This window comes from Mauremys reevesii, linkage group 5, assembly GCF_016161935.1.
Source record: "Mauremys reevesii isolate NIE-2019 linkage group 5, ASM1616193v1, whole genome shotgun sequence".
Classification (NCBI taxonomy): Eukaryota; Metazoa; Chordata; order Testudines; family Geoemydidae; genus Mauremys; species Mauremys reevesii.
The window spans coordinates 65,770,573-65,784,286 of record NC_052627.1 but is presented as its reverse complement, the minus strand read 5'-3'; the positions used below and the strand labels follow the sequence as shown (position 1 = coordinate 65,784,286).

The window sequence follows — 13,714 nt, the reverse complement described above, 5'->3', positions numbered from 1 at the left end:
ACATACCACAAACCCCTTAAATACTTTACAATATATGAGCTACAAACACTGTATCCTTACTTAGAACAAGAAAAGAGTAGCACTTAGTTAACTTTGACTCCCAGAAGCACTATAGGCCAGTGGTTCTCAACTTGTGGCCCAAGTGACATCATCAGGGCTGTAACTGGGGACAGGCGGCCGGGGGGGGAGGGGGAGGGGCACGTGTTCCAGATGACCCAGTGTCATACCCTACAGAGTAAATTTTGCTACTAAAAGTTGTACCAAATTCTTCATATACCCTGAGGGTATTCAGAGGTCTTCCAGGGGGACTCATCTAAATCTTAACTCATCTAGATATTTGCCTGAATTTATACCAGGATAATTTTCCTCTGTAGGCAAGCCATAGACTGGGCAAAGTAGGTCGAAGATCATAATGCAGTCTCAATCTGATACTGATGGCAGTGACAGTCTTGTGCATTACTTACTGTTCACTCATTGTCATTCTACAGCATTTTTACTTTTCTAATATTTGTCACTTTCTCCACTGCATACTTAATTGAGGTTTGCAAAGCACAGTGAAATCCTTGGTTGGAATGATAAGAGACAAGTATGATTTTAATTGCATCTGCATACACTGCACCAGCACCTCTATTTGAAAATTTCCATTTCCAAACCATTATTATTAACTGGGCCTTTGGTTTTACATAAACACTAATTAAGCCCTAGAATGAAGATACTTGACAAATTTTCAAAAGTGTAGAACATATATTTTATCTATTTAAAAATGTTAAGACAGCTATGAAGATCCATGTGCTCCAGTCTCTACAATTTCAGCCACTTCTCATTTCATATCTGTTCTCTCTACATGGAGCTTGTACACACTACCACTTATAGCAGCATAACTTCTGTCACTCAGAAGGGTGTGATTAAGCCACCCTCTCCCCCGAGCAATGCAAATTACACTGACATAAGTGCCAGTGTGGCTAGTGCGATGTGCCTCTCGTGCAGGTGCAGTGGTTACACTGACAGGAGAGCTCTCGCCCAATAGCATAGCGCGTCCTCACCAAACACACTGCAGCTGTGCTGAGGTAGCGCTTCTAGTGTAGACTAGCCCATACTGTATGCAGGGTTATGGCACTCACTGCTACGGGGGTGGAAAAACGAGAAGTACTAGGCTGAGGAGAGTTGACTGCCATGAACAAGTGAGGAAGAAGCAGACAACAACGGAAGCACAGGTAGAAGACAGCAGCACAAATTCAGGAGACTCCGTTAAATAAACCGCAAAAAGCTATTTTTAAAAAGTGGTATTTTACTGAAGTGGGAGTTTCATTTAAACCTGTGCAACAGAATACTAGTTTTCAAATATTTTACAATTATGTATTTCAAATGTCTTGTTCCTAATTAGTTTAAAAAAAAAAACCCTAACCTACACATACACCCATTAATTCAAATCATGGTTAGAACACTAATTCTTAAACACAAATATTGGAAAGTGAGGAAATTCATAGTCAGAATTCCACAAATATCCTTAACTCAGCCATAAAACCCTACCTCTGCACGTCGTTCCACAAGAAGTGTGGTTTCAGTAACACTTCAGGCACATACTCTGGAAACAAAACCAAACTAAACCCAAGTGTGGTGTGTAGTCTTACTCTGGTTATTGTTACTCTAGTTATTACCATCACTTACAGCATGTGATGGGTCAGACACTTGCAAGGAAGGGATTGATAAGGGTCTGTAGTCCCAATTGGCCCTGCACCGCTATACCTGTAGCAGATGTCAGGAGAGGAGAGGGGAATTAAAAGGAGGTGGCCCAGCTCAGTTTGGGGTTGACAAGGAAAGAGAGCGGAGCTCCACTCCTCTTGGTAACAGAAGCTTGGTTTCAAGCAAGAGTCTAAGAGAGATGAACCTCCAAGCAGATGGGACAACCAGCCCAGAAAGAGTAATTAAAAGGATTGGTTGCATCAAGACAAATCCTGGGCAGGGTGGGGTGTGGCCCTGCCAAAGACTTCTCAGATTACCCTGGTTTTGAGTTTATAATATTCCTTTGTCTTTTGAACTCTAATACCCTGGAAGAGGAGGGGTTAAATTGTGACCTGCCTGGAGGGCGGAGTCATGGTAAGAGGTGGACCACTGCAGGACCAGTGTGGCTGTTGGGGTGCCAGATTGGGAGAGAGCTGCCAGAAGGCACCTCAGCAGTGAGTCCACTCTTTTTTACATTGAAGTTTAATTTTCCTGGTTGATTACTATTGTCTCATAACCCTAACAACATTTAAATATAGTAGTTCGTGAAAAGCGAGATTAACTGTCCTCAAGGTAGATTTGATTTAAATCATGATGTAAATCACTAGTCAGGAAGACTCGATTTAATCATAGATTTCTACATAAAAGTGCATTCTTGTTGGTTTTATAACCTTAATACATAATTTTCACAACTCAGTGATAAGACCCACACTGGATCTCTTTTATGGCCTTTTGCCATTATATGTTTTCCCTTCTAGTGAGAGAATGGTATGGTAGATCTCAAATCAATGAAGGCTACACTCAGGCCTCAAGACTTCTGGAAATATGCTGCTCAAACAGTTTCACTTTTGTTTCTACTGCCTGTCCCTCCCTTCTCACATTTATCTCCAGACTTCTTCTCCTTGACCAGATCTATTCCGCCCCCAACCATCTTCTATTCAATGAACTTTTTGAAACTTTGCACTTTTAGAGAGAAGTAAGGGATTGACACTGTACATAAATTTGCAGAGACACGATAGGGTTGAGGTCTTATTTCTCACCTCTATATATTATTTATTTATTTAAAACATTTTTGCTGTTAACAAGCATGTTATCTCTGGAGACAGAAATCAACAGTCTGAGAACTGCAAAACATGCATCCGACAAAGTGGGTATTCACCCACGAAAGCTCATGCTCCAAAATGTCTGTTAGTCTATAAGGCGTCACAGGACTCTTTGCTGCTTTTGCAAAACTAAGCTTCTCTGCTGTGTTTTCTAGACTTAGTTAGCACTGAGTCCCATTGGGTAGATAGAAAGATTAACCTAAATAATCTATACAGAAGCCCCTGGAACCCCATAAAATTGGGTCCCTAATCCATGAACTATTGGAACACATTTACAAAATTTTTCTTAAACATTACATGAATATATTGTCTCATACTACAGAATTAGAATTTATAATCCCTATTCCATTATGAGATATCTTTGAGCTATAATGTATCTTAATTAAAACTATCTTTAGATAGATTTTTTCCTCAAAAAGCATTTTATAAAAAAATCTGATTTAAATAAATAAAATCTGATTTTTTTTGGTTTTTTTTTTTAAATCATTGATTTTTATCCACCCTGACTGTTCTGGTCATCTCTAATCATGCATTTAATAGATAAAATGTGCAATAGCAGAGAATCTCCCAAAGCAGTTCTAATATATATATATACATATATATATACACACACACACACACACACACACTTAAAATGCTAACAAGCAGACCTTTAAACCACTAAGCAGCCCTAAACAAGAGTTCCCAGCTTGAGAAGATTTGTTCCCAGAAGAGAGAGGCTGTCCTGCCAGTAGATCAGATCACCATGGCATAAAGGAGCTCCATCAGTAGAGACAATGATAATTCTTCACCAAATGTTCTACCCTGCCTGCACTAGGCAAACTCTATCCCTCTCAAGACAGTGCCCTTCGCTAGCCCCATAGAAGGTGGGGGGGAAGAGGAGAAGGGAAGCAGATCTCATTACAAAGCAGGAAAAAAAGATGCAGGGACCGCCTCTAGAGATGAGTTATTCAGACTCTATTCTCATTCAGTCTTTCCCGCCTTTGGTAAGGCTGCAAAATATGCCAACTAACTTGGTGTTTTCTGTCATCTGGACACTTGTACCAAGAAACTGAATTCGAACCAAACTTATTGTCAATGTCAACTTGCAGTAGATTCAAACAAGGTGAAAAGCTTCATGTCAATTACCAGTCACGTGTTAATCAGAATCATTTTAAAAAGTACTTCAGTAAATAGACTGATAGTGTAAGTAAAAGTTCTGAAAATCATCTGGTAGAATTTGGCATTAGGTTCAAGTTTTATGCAATGATTTTACATTTTACTTAATCCTGTCTCTGTGAAAGGGCGTTGACTAGATGACCTCTTCAGGTCCCCTCCAATCCTACATTCCTATAATTCAGTACCTTGACTTTCTAATAAATCAGGTTGTCTAATTTAATTTTACATTATTCCTGTGCTGACACTTCTATCAGTTTCTAAGAAATGTTATTCTATAAACAGTCTCACTATTAGAAAATATCTGATATTCAGCCTAATTATCTTTGTTTTAAATTCATATTAATAACTCCTAGTTTTACCCACTTACCAAAAAAGGTTCCAAATTTCGTGTTCCCCACTTTCCTGAAATTCAGACGCAAAATAGTACTTTTAAAAACACAGAATTATTCTCCCTTTCCCCCACATTGGATAACAGTACAAATTAACTCACTTTTCCTTTTTTTCCTGTTTGTGCGCTTCTCTGGTAAGCTGAGCAGCCTTTCTGCTGTAAGGATGGATGACTTTTTTCTCTTGCCCTCCTCCTCTGCCCTTTGGTACTTTTGGCTGAAATGAAACATAACAAGGAATAAAATGAGACACTTCAGTTCCCTTCACAAAGTGTCTCATAAACTAGTGCAACCAGAGTAAAAGACTGCTCAAAGGGAAGCCAGCAGCACCTTATCAAAGAGATTCACTCAAGAAAGAGCACGCATTAACACCTCAGAAGGTCCAAAATTCATACAGTGGGTGGGCTAGTATAAGTTATATTCATGTCATTCCTTGTGTTACTAAGAATAATAAAACGCAGACTCCTGAGTTCAGATTCCAACACAGCACATGCAATTTGAAAATCAGGCATACATACTCTGAAGGCTGAAGCAAAGTTCGCAGTTATAACACACACCAACTCTAAACTAAAAAAAGATATAAAGGCTGCTACTCTTCTAACAGAAAATACCTTCCTTCTTAAAGAACTCAATGGTGAGGAAACTTTAAATTACCTCTCCTAACAAGGATGCAATTTGCAGTATACCCTTATTTAAACTTTTCTCTATGTTTAATGACGGCTCCATTTAAACCCTTGTCAGGAACCCATCTAATTTGCACAGAAAGAACCAGATTGCAGCTGCCACCCACAGAGACTACATGTCCCAAAATACAATGCTCCATCTTAGTGGAGCAACAGAAATCCAGTGGTCACTTCTGCATTAAAGGACTTCTACAAATAGAGATAAAGTTATAGCTTTCTGCAACGTCAGTGACTCAAGTGCATTTGTATATGTTCTAAAGAAAAACATCTTAAGCAAATGTTCAGGTTACAGGAAGGGGCTCTTTTTAAAAAGGAATGCATTGCAAGCCTCATCCCCACACCACTCCATTTCCCAGCTCTGAATCTGAAACAAGAAACTTCTCAAGAAGATACAGCTAGGAATACAGCTGTAAAAAACTACCTAATACAAACCAGACTCACGTTGCAGTTGTGGCTAGTTCTTTTCCCAGTAGTTCCCATTATGCTTATTTATTTATTGTTATGAAGTTTGAAGGTTGCCCCAAAATTAATGGAAAGACTACTAAGCAGTGCAACATTGAGGAATGCATAGGGAAGAAAGAAAACAAGAGTAAGCTTGGTCATAAAGTAGTGATCCTGCACTAGTGTTCACAAGTTTATTACTGTGATGATTTAAATTTGCATAGACTGCTTCCTCTAGCACTTCTTGAGAAGACACCCTGAAGCTCCACTAATTTAAAGAAGGTATTAATAACCAACTAATGTTGCTCATGTGACTTCAGCCCAATTACATGACAAACTGGAAGTAGCAACAACATGAACAAGGAAGGTATATAAAAAAGAAAAAATCATGCCATAAGCAGCAAGGAATTGCAGTTTGATGGCCTTATTCTAGTCCACATCACAAAAATGTGGGTAGGAGGCTGTGTCAAATTATATCACAAGACTGGAACAGAAGTTTTTCAGTTTAAGATTGGAGTTTCTAGACAGAATATTGGTGGGAAGTCTAGAAAAACATAGATAATTGCTCTAGTCAAGTCATTGCTAACAATCATAGACTCATTTGCCCATCCTGTTCAGAAACACACTGAAATACAACTGTGGAACAGCAACACACATACGAGCCAACTACTTGCTCAAAACTTGAGCCAAAAGTGTCCAAAAAGACAGATACGTTTCAGTTGCTATACACTGATCAACACCGCTGAGAGTACAAATTTAAAACTTTAATCAAACACTTATATATGGTTATCTTGACAACTAATTTATCCAGACAACTCCCTGTAGATAGTGCTTGAAATGATTGATTCAGAACCAGTTAACATTATATTTACTACCACCTGTTAGTTTTTCATTCACTCGGTTTGGTGGTACGTGTCTAGGGAAGACCTTTGGCTGCAATCAAGTTTGTCATGTTCATTTACTTTTGTTTGTTTATAGTTTCTAGAACAGAATGATTTTCTGTCCTGTTGACTTGACATAGAAAAGGAAAGAACCGATTAACTACCTGAGCATTTAACAGAACACTGATCCTATTTCAACTTCTGCAACAAGTTTCAAATTGCCTTTTCTGATGATAGAACAGCTTAAAAAATGGCCTGGTTAAAGAACCTGCAATGAATGTCTGGAAGAGTTTTTAAAGTACACTCTGTGGTACAACAGATTTTATTCACAGCTAGAATTAAAAAGTACTAATATTTTTTAAGTGAAGAAAGCACAGTTTGCAAATTGGAATGTGTATCAGTGGACACCATTAAATATGACAACGCAGAATTTTATTACACTAGTTTTCCTACTCCCTAAACTTACAGTACGAAAATCAAATACACCTGCTGAATTTGCACATGCCAAACTGCAGGTAAAATATTGGGGGCAAGGGTTGAGGCTATTTTGAATATTTGGCCTTGAAAGCTAGAATACCTATTTTAGAGGAATTTCCCATAAGCATATAAACAAAGTAGATTATTATCTTGACTTTAGTAAAGCTTTTAATACTGACCTCATAAACAAACTAGGGAAATACAACCTAGATGGAGCTACTATAAGGTGGGTGCAAAACTGGTTAGAAACCCATTTCCAGAGTGTAGTTATTGGTGGTTCACAGTTATGCTGTAAGGGTGTAATGAGTGGGATCCCACAGGGATCAGTTCATGGTCCAGTTCTGTTCAATATCTTCATCAATTATTTCGACAATGGCATAGAGAATACACTTACAAGCTGGGAGGGCAAGTGCTTTAGAGGACAGGATTAAAATTCAAAATGATCTGGACAACCTGGAGAAATGGTCTGAAGTCAATAGGATGAAATTCAATAAGGACAAATGCAAAGTACTCCATTTAAGGAACAATCAGTTGCACACACACAAAATGGGAAATGACTGCCTAGGAAGGAGTACTATGAAAAGGGATCTGGGGTCAGTGGACCACAAGCTAAATGAGTCAACAGTGTAACACTGTTGCAAAAAAAAAAAAAAAACATCATTCTGGGATGTATTAACAGGAGTGTTGTAAGCAAGACAAGAAGTAATTGTTCCGCTCTACTCCCCGCTGATTAGGACTCAGCTGGAGTATTGTGTGCAGTTCGGGACACCACATTTTAGGAAAGATGTGGAAAAATTGGAGCGTGTCCAGAGAAGAATGACAAAAATGATTAAAGGTCTAGAAAACATGGCCTATGAGGGAAGATTGAAAAAATTGGGTTTGTTTAGATGTTTGAAAACAGATGATTGAGAGGGGAGATGATAACAGTTTTCAAGTATGTAAAAGACTGTTACAAGGAGAAGGAAGACAACTTGTTTTCTTAACCTCTGAGGCTAGGACAAGTAGCAATGGGCTTAAATAGCAGCAAGGGAGGTTTAGTTTGGACATTAGGAAAAACGTCCCATCAGAGTGGTTAAGCACTGGAATAAATTGCCTAAGGAGGCTGTGGAATCTCCATCATTGGAGATTTTTAAGAGCAGGTTAGACAAACACCTGTCAGGAATTCTCTAGATCAGTGGTTCCCAAACTTGTTCCGCCACTTGTGCGGGGAAAGCCTCCGGCGACCCAGGCCAGTTTGTGTACCTGCCATGTCCGCAGATTCAGCTGATCGCGGCTCCCAGTGGCCGTGGTTCACTGCTCCAGGCCAATGGGAGCTCCTGGAAGCGGCAGCCAGTATGTCCCTCGGCCTGCTCCGTTTCCAGCAGCTCCCATTGGCCTGGGGCAGTGAACCGTGGCCACTGGGAGCCGCGATCGGCTGAACCTGCAGATGCAGCAGGTACACAAACCGGCCCAGCCCACCAGGGGCTTTCCCTGCACAAGCAGCGGAACAAGTTTGGGAACCACTGGTCTAGATAATACTTAGTCCTGCCATGAGTGCAGGGGACTGGACTAGATGACCTCTCGAGGTCCCTTCCAGTCCTATGATTTGATGACTTAAAGTTTAAACCATTTGGACTGCTTACATTAGGCATGTATTAAAAATCAGCAGAATAGAAAGTAAGACTTACACCTAAACTTTACTCCTTTTTCTGTACTAGAAATACTGTTGCATATATATTTTAAATTATTATTAAAGGAATAAAGATTTTGAAAAGAATATACTCCCAGGGTATACCAAGTTATGCTACAAATGTATTAGTTCTCTTATACTGTGGTATGTTGAGGTAAAAATATTTTTCTGAATACAGCTGGAATAAATTATTTGTTATGAAATGTGTGGATTGCACAGCTTCGTATATTAAACACAGACTCTGAAAATTTGTACTTTTAATTATATTGTGTAGCAACAGACTCCCAAATCTATCTAAGCAACTTGGATATTTAATTTCTATTAGAAACCAATAGGGATTATTATGTCTAACTCCCCCATCTGACTTTGAAAAGCTCATCTATCATCTTCATATTGAGCAACACAATTCTATATTTTGGTATTTTAATACACTGGAAGTGCCTCAATTGAAAAAAATATGAATGTTATGATCTCCTGGTTACTTGTTATTTTTGGTCTTTGTATATATATTTGCACATTTCAGTAGGCAGGGTTAAGAGTGGGTGTGCCGGGTAGGGCAGGTGGCGCGAACAGGGAGTAATGAAGGACGGTCTGGCCGCAGGGGAGCGGCGGGATCCCTCAGTTAATTCTGTGCAGAGTTCTCACGCTGGAATGATTTAAAAGCACAGAATAACTGTACGGAAAGGCAGATTGTCGCGGGGCACTAGGTGGAGGGCCCTGAAACACAGAGACAACGAACGACACCCCAACGCCCCCGTTCCCCTGTATCCTGCCTGCAGCCCCACTGCAGCACTGGCTGGAGCCGGTTCTGGAAACAGGCGGAGGGGCCCCGGGTAGGTTCCCGGCTCGCTCCCGGGCACGGGCGAGGCACCGGGGTTCCTGCGGCGAGCGCGGGCGTGTTGGGCTCCGCACGCGCTGGTTGCCCGCAGGGAGCAGCCCCCTGGCCCGGCCGCCCCCTCGCTCCGTGTCTGGCGGCGACGAGCGCCACGGCCCGTGTGCTGGTGTCTGGAACAGACCCCGCTGAGCTGCGGCCCGGCAGCGCGACCCACCCCCGCACTCACCATGGCGAGTCCCACGCGGCGGGCGGGCGGCACGTGCCGGAGGGGAGGGGGCACCGCGGCAAAAACCGGAACCGCGTGTCCGGTCCGCCGTGAAAAGAGCCCGGCTCAGTGTCCCGCTCCCGAGCGCCCCGTTCCGCCTGCGCTCGGTGATTCCGTCTCTGGCCCAGCGCCGTGTCCCTCCCGGGGGCTGCGGCTTGGGCTCCTGGCCGTTCCGGGTGCGCGTCTCCCCAGCGGGTGGTGGGCCGGGCCGGGCCCGCCTGCTGACCGCCAGCCGCGGGCCACCCCAAAAAGCCAACTACAGCCACGTGCGCGGGTGTGGCCAGCTCCCGCCCCCAGAGCAGCAGTTGCCCTAGAAAAATCTCAACACGAAACCAAGTCTTACGAAGGACGGTGTAGGAAACTAGTACCCCGTGACTGATCCCCCAACGGGAGCAGCGGTTGACAATATAGTAATAATGATAGAAAGCAGGTGTGTCCTTAACACTAGCAAACAGACCTAGGAAGTCAGCAGTTCTCAGTGCTTTACTCCAGAGGTCAGTCTGCCCCAAAAATAAACATTCTGTGCACAATATTTTAAAATGCTGAAAAATTTTATTTGTCAAATAAATGTGGAGGCTCCAGCATGGCACTGGCTGCACAGAGGTGGGAGATCACTGTGCAGCTGCCCCCCGGACACAGACTCAGCAATGAGGCTGCACCCAACCCTGACACAGTGCAAGGACCGGGCCTGCCCCAGAAACACCCCAGGGCCCTGCCCTTCCGTGTCAGGTGCACCAGGTGTGGGCAGGCAGGCTCAGCAAAGCAGGATACAAATGTGGAGGGGCTCAGTGTGGGGGGATCCAGGTGTGGGTTGAGAGGGAGGGGAGTTTGCAGAGCTTGACAGATGGGGAAGAAATCGGGGGGTGGGTCTGACCCAGTTCCAGCTGCCCTGCAGGAGAAGAGTAAGTACAGTCCTCCCCAGCCCAGCAGGGATGAGCAGCTGAGCCCAGCACAGGGTAGGCGGTCACCAACCAGCTTTTCCCCAGTCCTGCCCTCTGCCCCACAATGATTTACCTCTCTTCTGTCTGCCCTACGCACAGAAAACATACTGCTGGGGAGGGACACATGACCGCTAAGTACTACCAGGGGTGCTGGAACAATTTTTATAGTTGAGGTGCTTAGAGCCATTGAATCATAAACTACTATGGGTGACGGAAACTACTTCAAGCCAGGGGTGCAGAACCACCCCCAACACCCTTTGTTCCAGCATCTATGAGTACTACTATAAAATTCCTTAGATATGTCAGAAGAGCATCCTGATAGGTTAGCTTGGCAACTGCATCCTGGTAGATTACTTTGGCAACATTATGTCAGGACACCATTTATTTTATTCTGTCACAGCGGTAACTTTTATCTCATGAAGATACTATAGCTTCAATATTTGTATGACATCTGCTTACACAGCTTCTTTTAAGGAAATTATAGTAAAATATCTTGAGCTAGTTCAGAGTCTGATATAGTGTGAAAATATACAGAGCATTTTCCATAGAATATATGTCCTAAAGAAGCTATTCTTTCGATTACTAAAAGTCTTAAAAAAAAGATTCTTGGGCCAGCTCCTCAGCTGGGGTAAACTAGGATGCTACCATTTAAGTCAATGGAGCTATGCTGGTTTATTACATTAGCTGGGGATTTGGCCCCCTTGTCTCCTGTGGTGAACATCTATCATCTACCTATATGCTCTACTCTGCCATTCTTTTCCTATTTTGTGCTTTTTTTTTCCCCTTTACTCCCATAAACTGCTACCTTCCAAGACCAACTCAGGACATCTGAATACCTGGTCCTGCAACCCTTATGAGAAAAGTCCTTAATCACATGAGTAGCCCAACTGAAATCAGTGGAACTACTTGGGCATGAGGACTACTCCTACTTTTTTGCATCAGAGCTGAAAGGTAGGGCCCATAGCACCTACAACAGTATGTGGATTTAAAATAATACAGAATATGGGATAGTATGTGACTTCAATATGTAATGACTATACTGAGGAATGTAGTCTCTTTATTTGCACTTATTTACCATTTATGATACATGAGAAAGAATGAGGTTATATTGGAAAGATGATTCCACGATTTTTTTATATATATCCTAAATTATTAGGATTTGACTGGATATAAGAATTTTTACTGGAAATTCTTGTTTTCACCTGTGTGGCAGTGAGGATCAAACACCAAACAAGGCTAATAATATAATTTAGTCAATATGACAATTATATTAGAAATAAAATAGAAAAAGTATCTGGTTACAAGTAACTTCTCCCAAGTCTGCAAAGTCTGTTTTTCTGTCTGAGACAAAAGAAATGTATGAAGATGTAGGAGAAAGATAAAAGCATATTATCATAATATTTTGTGTTAGTTTTTTTAAAAGAAAACAGAATAAGTGTGGAAAGGACTAATTTTCCTCATTATACACATTGTTTCCAGAAACTGCAGCAAAGCATTGCGTCACCTTTGGACTTCAGCTTGACAAGATGCATTTATTTCAATGACAACTAGATGTGGTTATTCTGAAGAAAGGAAGAAATGAATGTATTAATAACTTGTTTCTTGTGAAACAAATTCTGCATTCATATTAATACAAATAATATTCTGAACATTTAGTTTTTACTATGTTAATTTTTCAAATTATTATTTTTAACGTATTGAGGAATTAAGTCTTCTCTCAATGAACATTTAATGCCCAGCTACATGGGGCCATTTACACTATGGATAAGCAGTTTAGGAAATCCAGATACCACAGAATTGTCTCCCAACATAGTTAAACACAATACCATTTTGTAGCGTACACTGATCCTAACCAGGCCTGATTCTCAACTCTGCCACATTACCTTATGCTAGCATATCTCCTTTGACTTAAATGGATTTTTATTAGTATTACACCAATGTAGCTGAGTTGAAAATCAGGCCCAGCTGCATTTTAACTCTGTTCCAAATTGTGCTACAACCTTGGACAGAACTGGCTACAGCAACAGTTTTCAAACAGTGGGTCGGGACCCCAAAGTGGTGTGAACCCATTTTAATGGGGTCACCAGGGCTGGCTTAGATTTGCTGGGCCCAAAGCCAAAGCCTGAATCCCACCACCTGGGGCCAAAGCCGAAGCCTGAGCCCCAGTGTCTAGGGTCGAAGCTGAATCCCGAGGGCTTCAGCCCTAGGTGTTGGGGCTTAGGCTATAGGCCCCCTGCCTGGGGCTGAAGCCTTTGGGCTTTGGTCCCCCAGCTCAGGGCAGTGTGGCTCAGCTTTGGCCTCCCCCTCCACCCCCCAGGCGATGGGGTTCGGGCGGGCTCAGGCTTTGGTCCCTCTTCCTAGGGTCGCGTAGTAATTTTTGTTGTCAGAAGGGGGTTGCAGTGCAATGAAGTTTGAGAACTTCTGGGCTGTAGCATTTCAAGGACAATTGTGACCTAGGGATCCTTGGTGCCAGTTGGCAGAGGTCATAGGGGGTAATAGGGTTTTACAGGGATCCCCTGGGTTGGATATCTGCATGGTAGTTCACCTAAGGATGGGATGTGAGGTCTCTACCAAGAGCCAGTAGTCTACTGGTCATCATAATCATTGTAAAATGTATGTAAGGGTAATATTTAAGGAATTAGGTATCTATACTAAATGTGCTTAAGGTCTTGGAGTTAAGGTAGGTCACCAGAAAGGTACATACTTTTGAAGAAGTTTCTCTCAGGTAGGAAGTAACTGACACCTGGCCAGGGCTGGCTCCAGACCCCAGCGCCAAGCGTGCGCTTGGGGGGGCGTCCCGCGGGAGGGCGGCAGGCGGCTCCGGTGGACCTCCCGCAGGCATGCCTGCGGAGGGTCTGCTGGTCCCGCGGCTCCGGTGGACCTCCCGCAGACGTGCCTGCGGGAAGCCCACCGGAGCCGCGGGACCAGCGGACCCTCTGCAGGCACGTCTGCAGGTGACTGCCAGAGCGCCCCCCGTGGCGTGCCGCCCTGCTTGGGGTGGCACAAATCCTAGAGCCGCCCCTGCACCTGGCTGACCACCTCTATATGATATGCTTCCTGCTGTATGCCTATTTGCACTGAGCCAGGTGTGAATTGACAGATTATGAAATCTACAAAAGAGGAAATCTGTAGGAAGAAACAAACAGCAGTGGG

The 13,714-nt window shown here is 42.8% G+C and overlaps 1 protein-coding gene and 1 long non-coding RNA gene across 4 annotated transcripts in view; one reads left to right on the top strand and one right to left on the bottom strand.

Moving 5' to 3' along the window:
• TMA16 (translation machinery associated 16 homolog) overlaps positions 1–9,780 on the bottom strand; it is a 42,137-nt gene extending 32,357 nt beyond the window's left edge. The window contains exons 1-2 of the mRNA XM_039539349.1: positions 9,582–9,780; positions 4,474–4,586 (exon numbers count right to left, since the gene is read on the bottom strand). Of these exons, the coding sequence (XP_039395283.1) occupies positions 4,474–4,586; positions 9,582–9,584 (116 nt within the window). The 5' untranslated portion in view covers positions 9,585–9,780. The remainder of the gene's footprint in view (positions 1–4,473; positions 4,587–9,581) is intronic.
• Positions 9,073–12,413, top strand: LOC120405655. Of its 3 annotated transcripts, none has more exons than XR_005598749.1 (3): positions 9,073–9,353; positions 11,375–11,512; positions 12,041–12,413. It is a non-coding gene; the product is annotated as an uncharacterized LOC120405655 (long non-coding RNA). The 3 variants fall into 3 exon arrangements; XR_005598750.1 differs by lacking the exon at positions 9,073–9,353 and adding an exon at positions 9,807–10,114; XR_005598748.1 differs by lacking the exon at positions 9,073–9,353 and adding an exon at positions 10,431–10,522.
• The last annotated feature ends 1,301 nt before the right edge of the window (positions 12,414–13,714 follow it).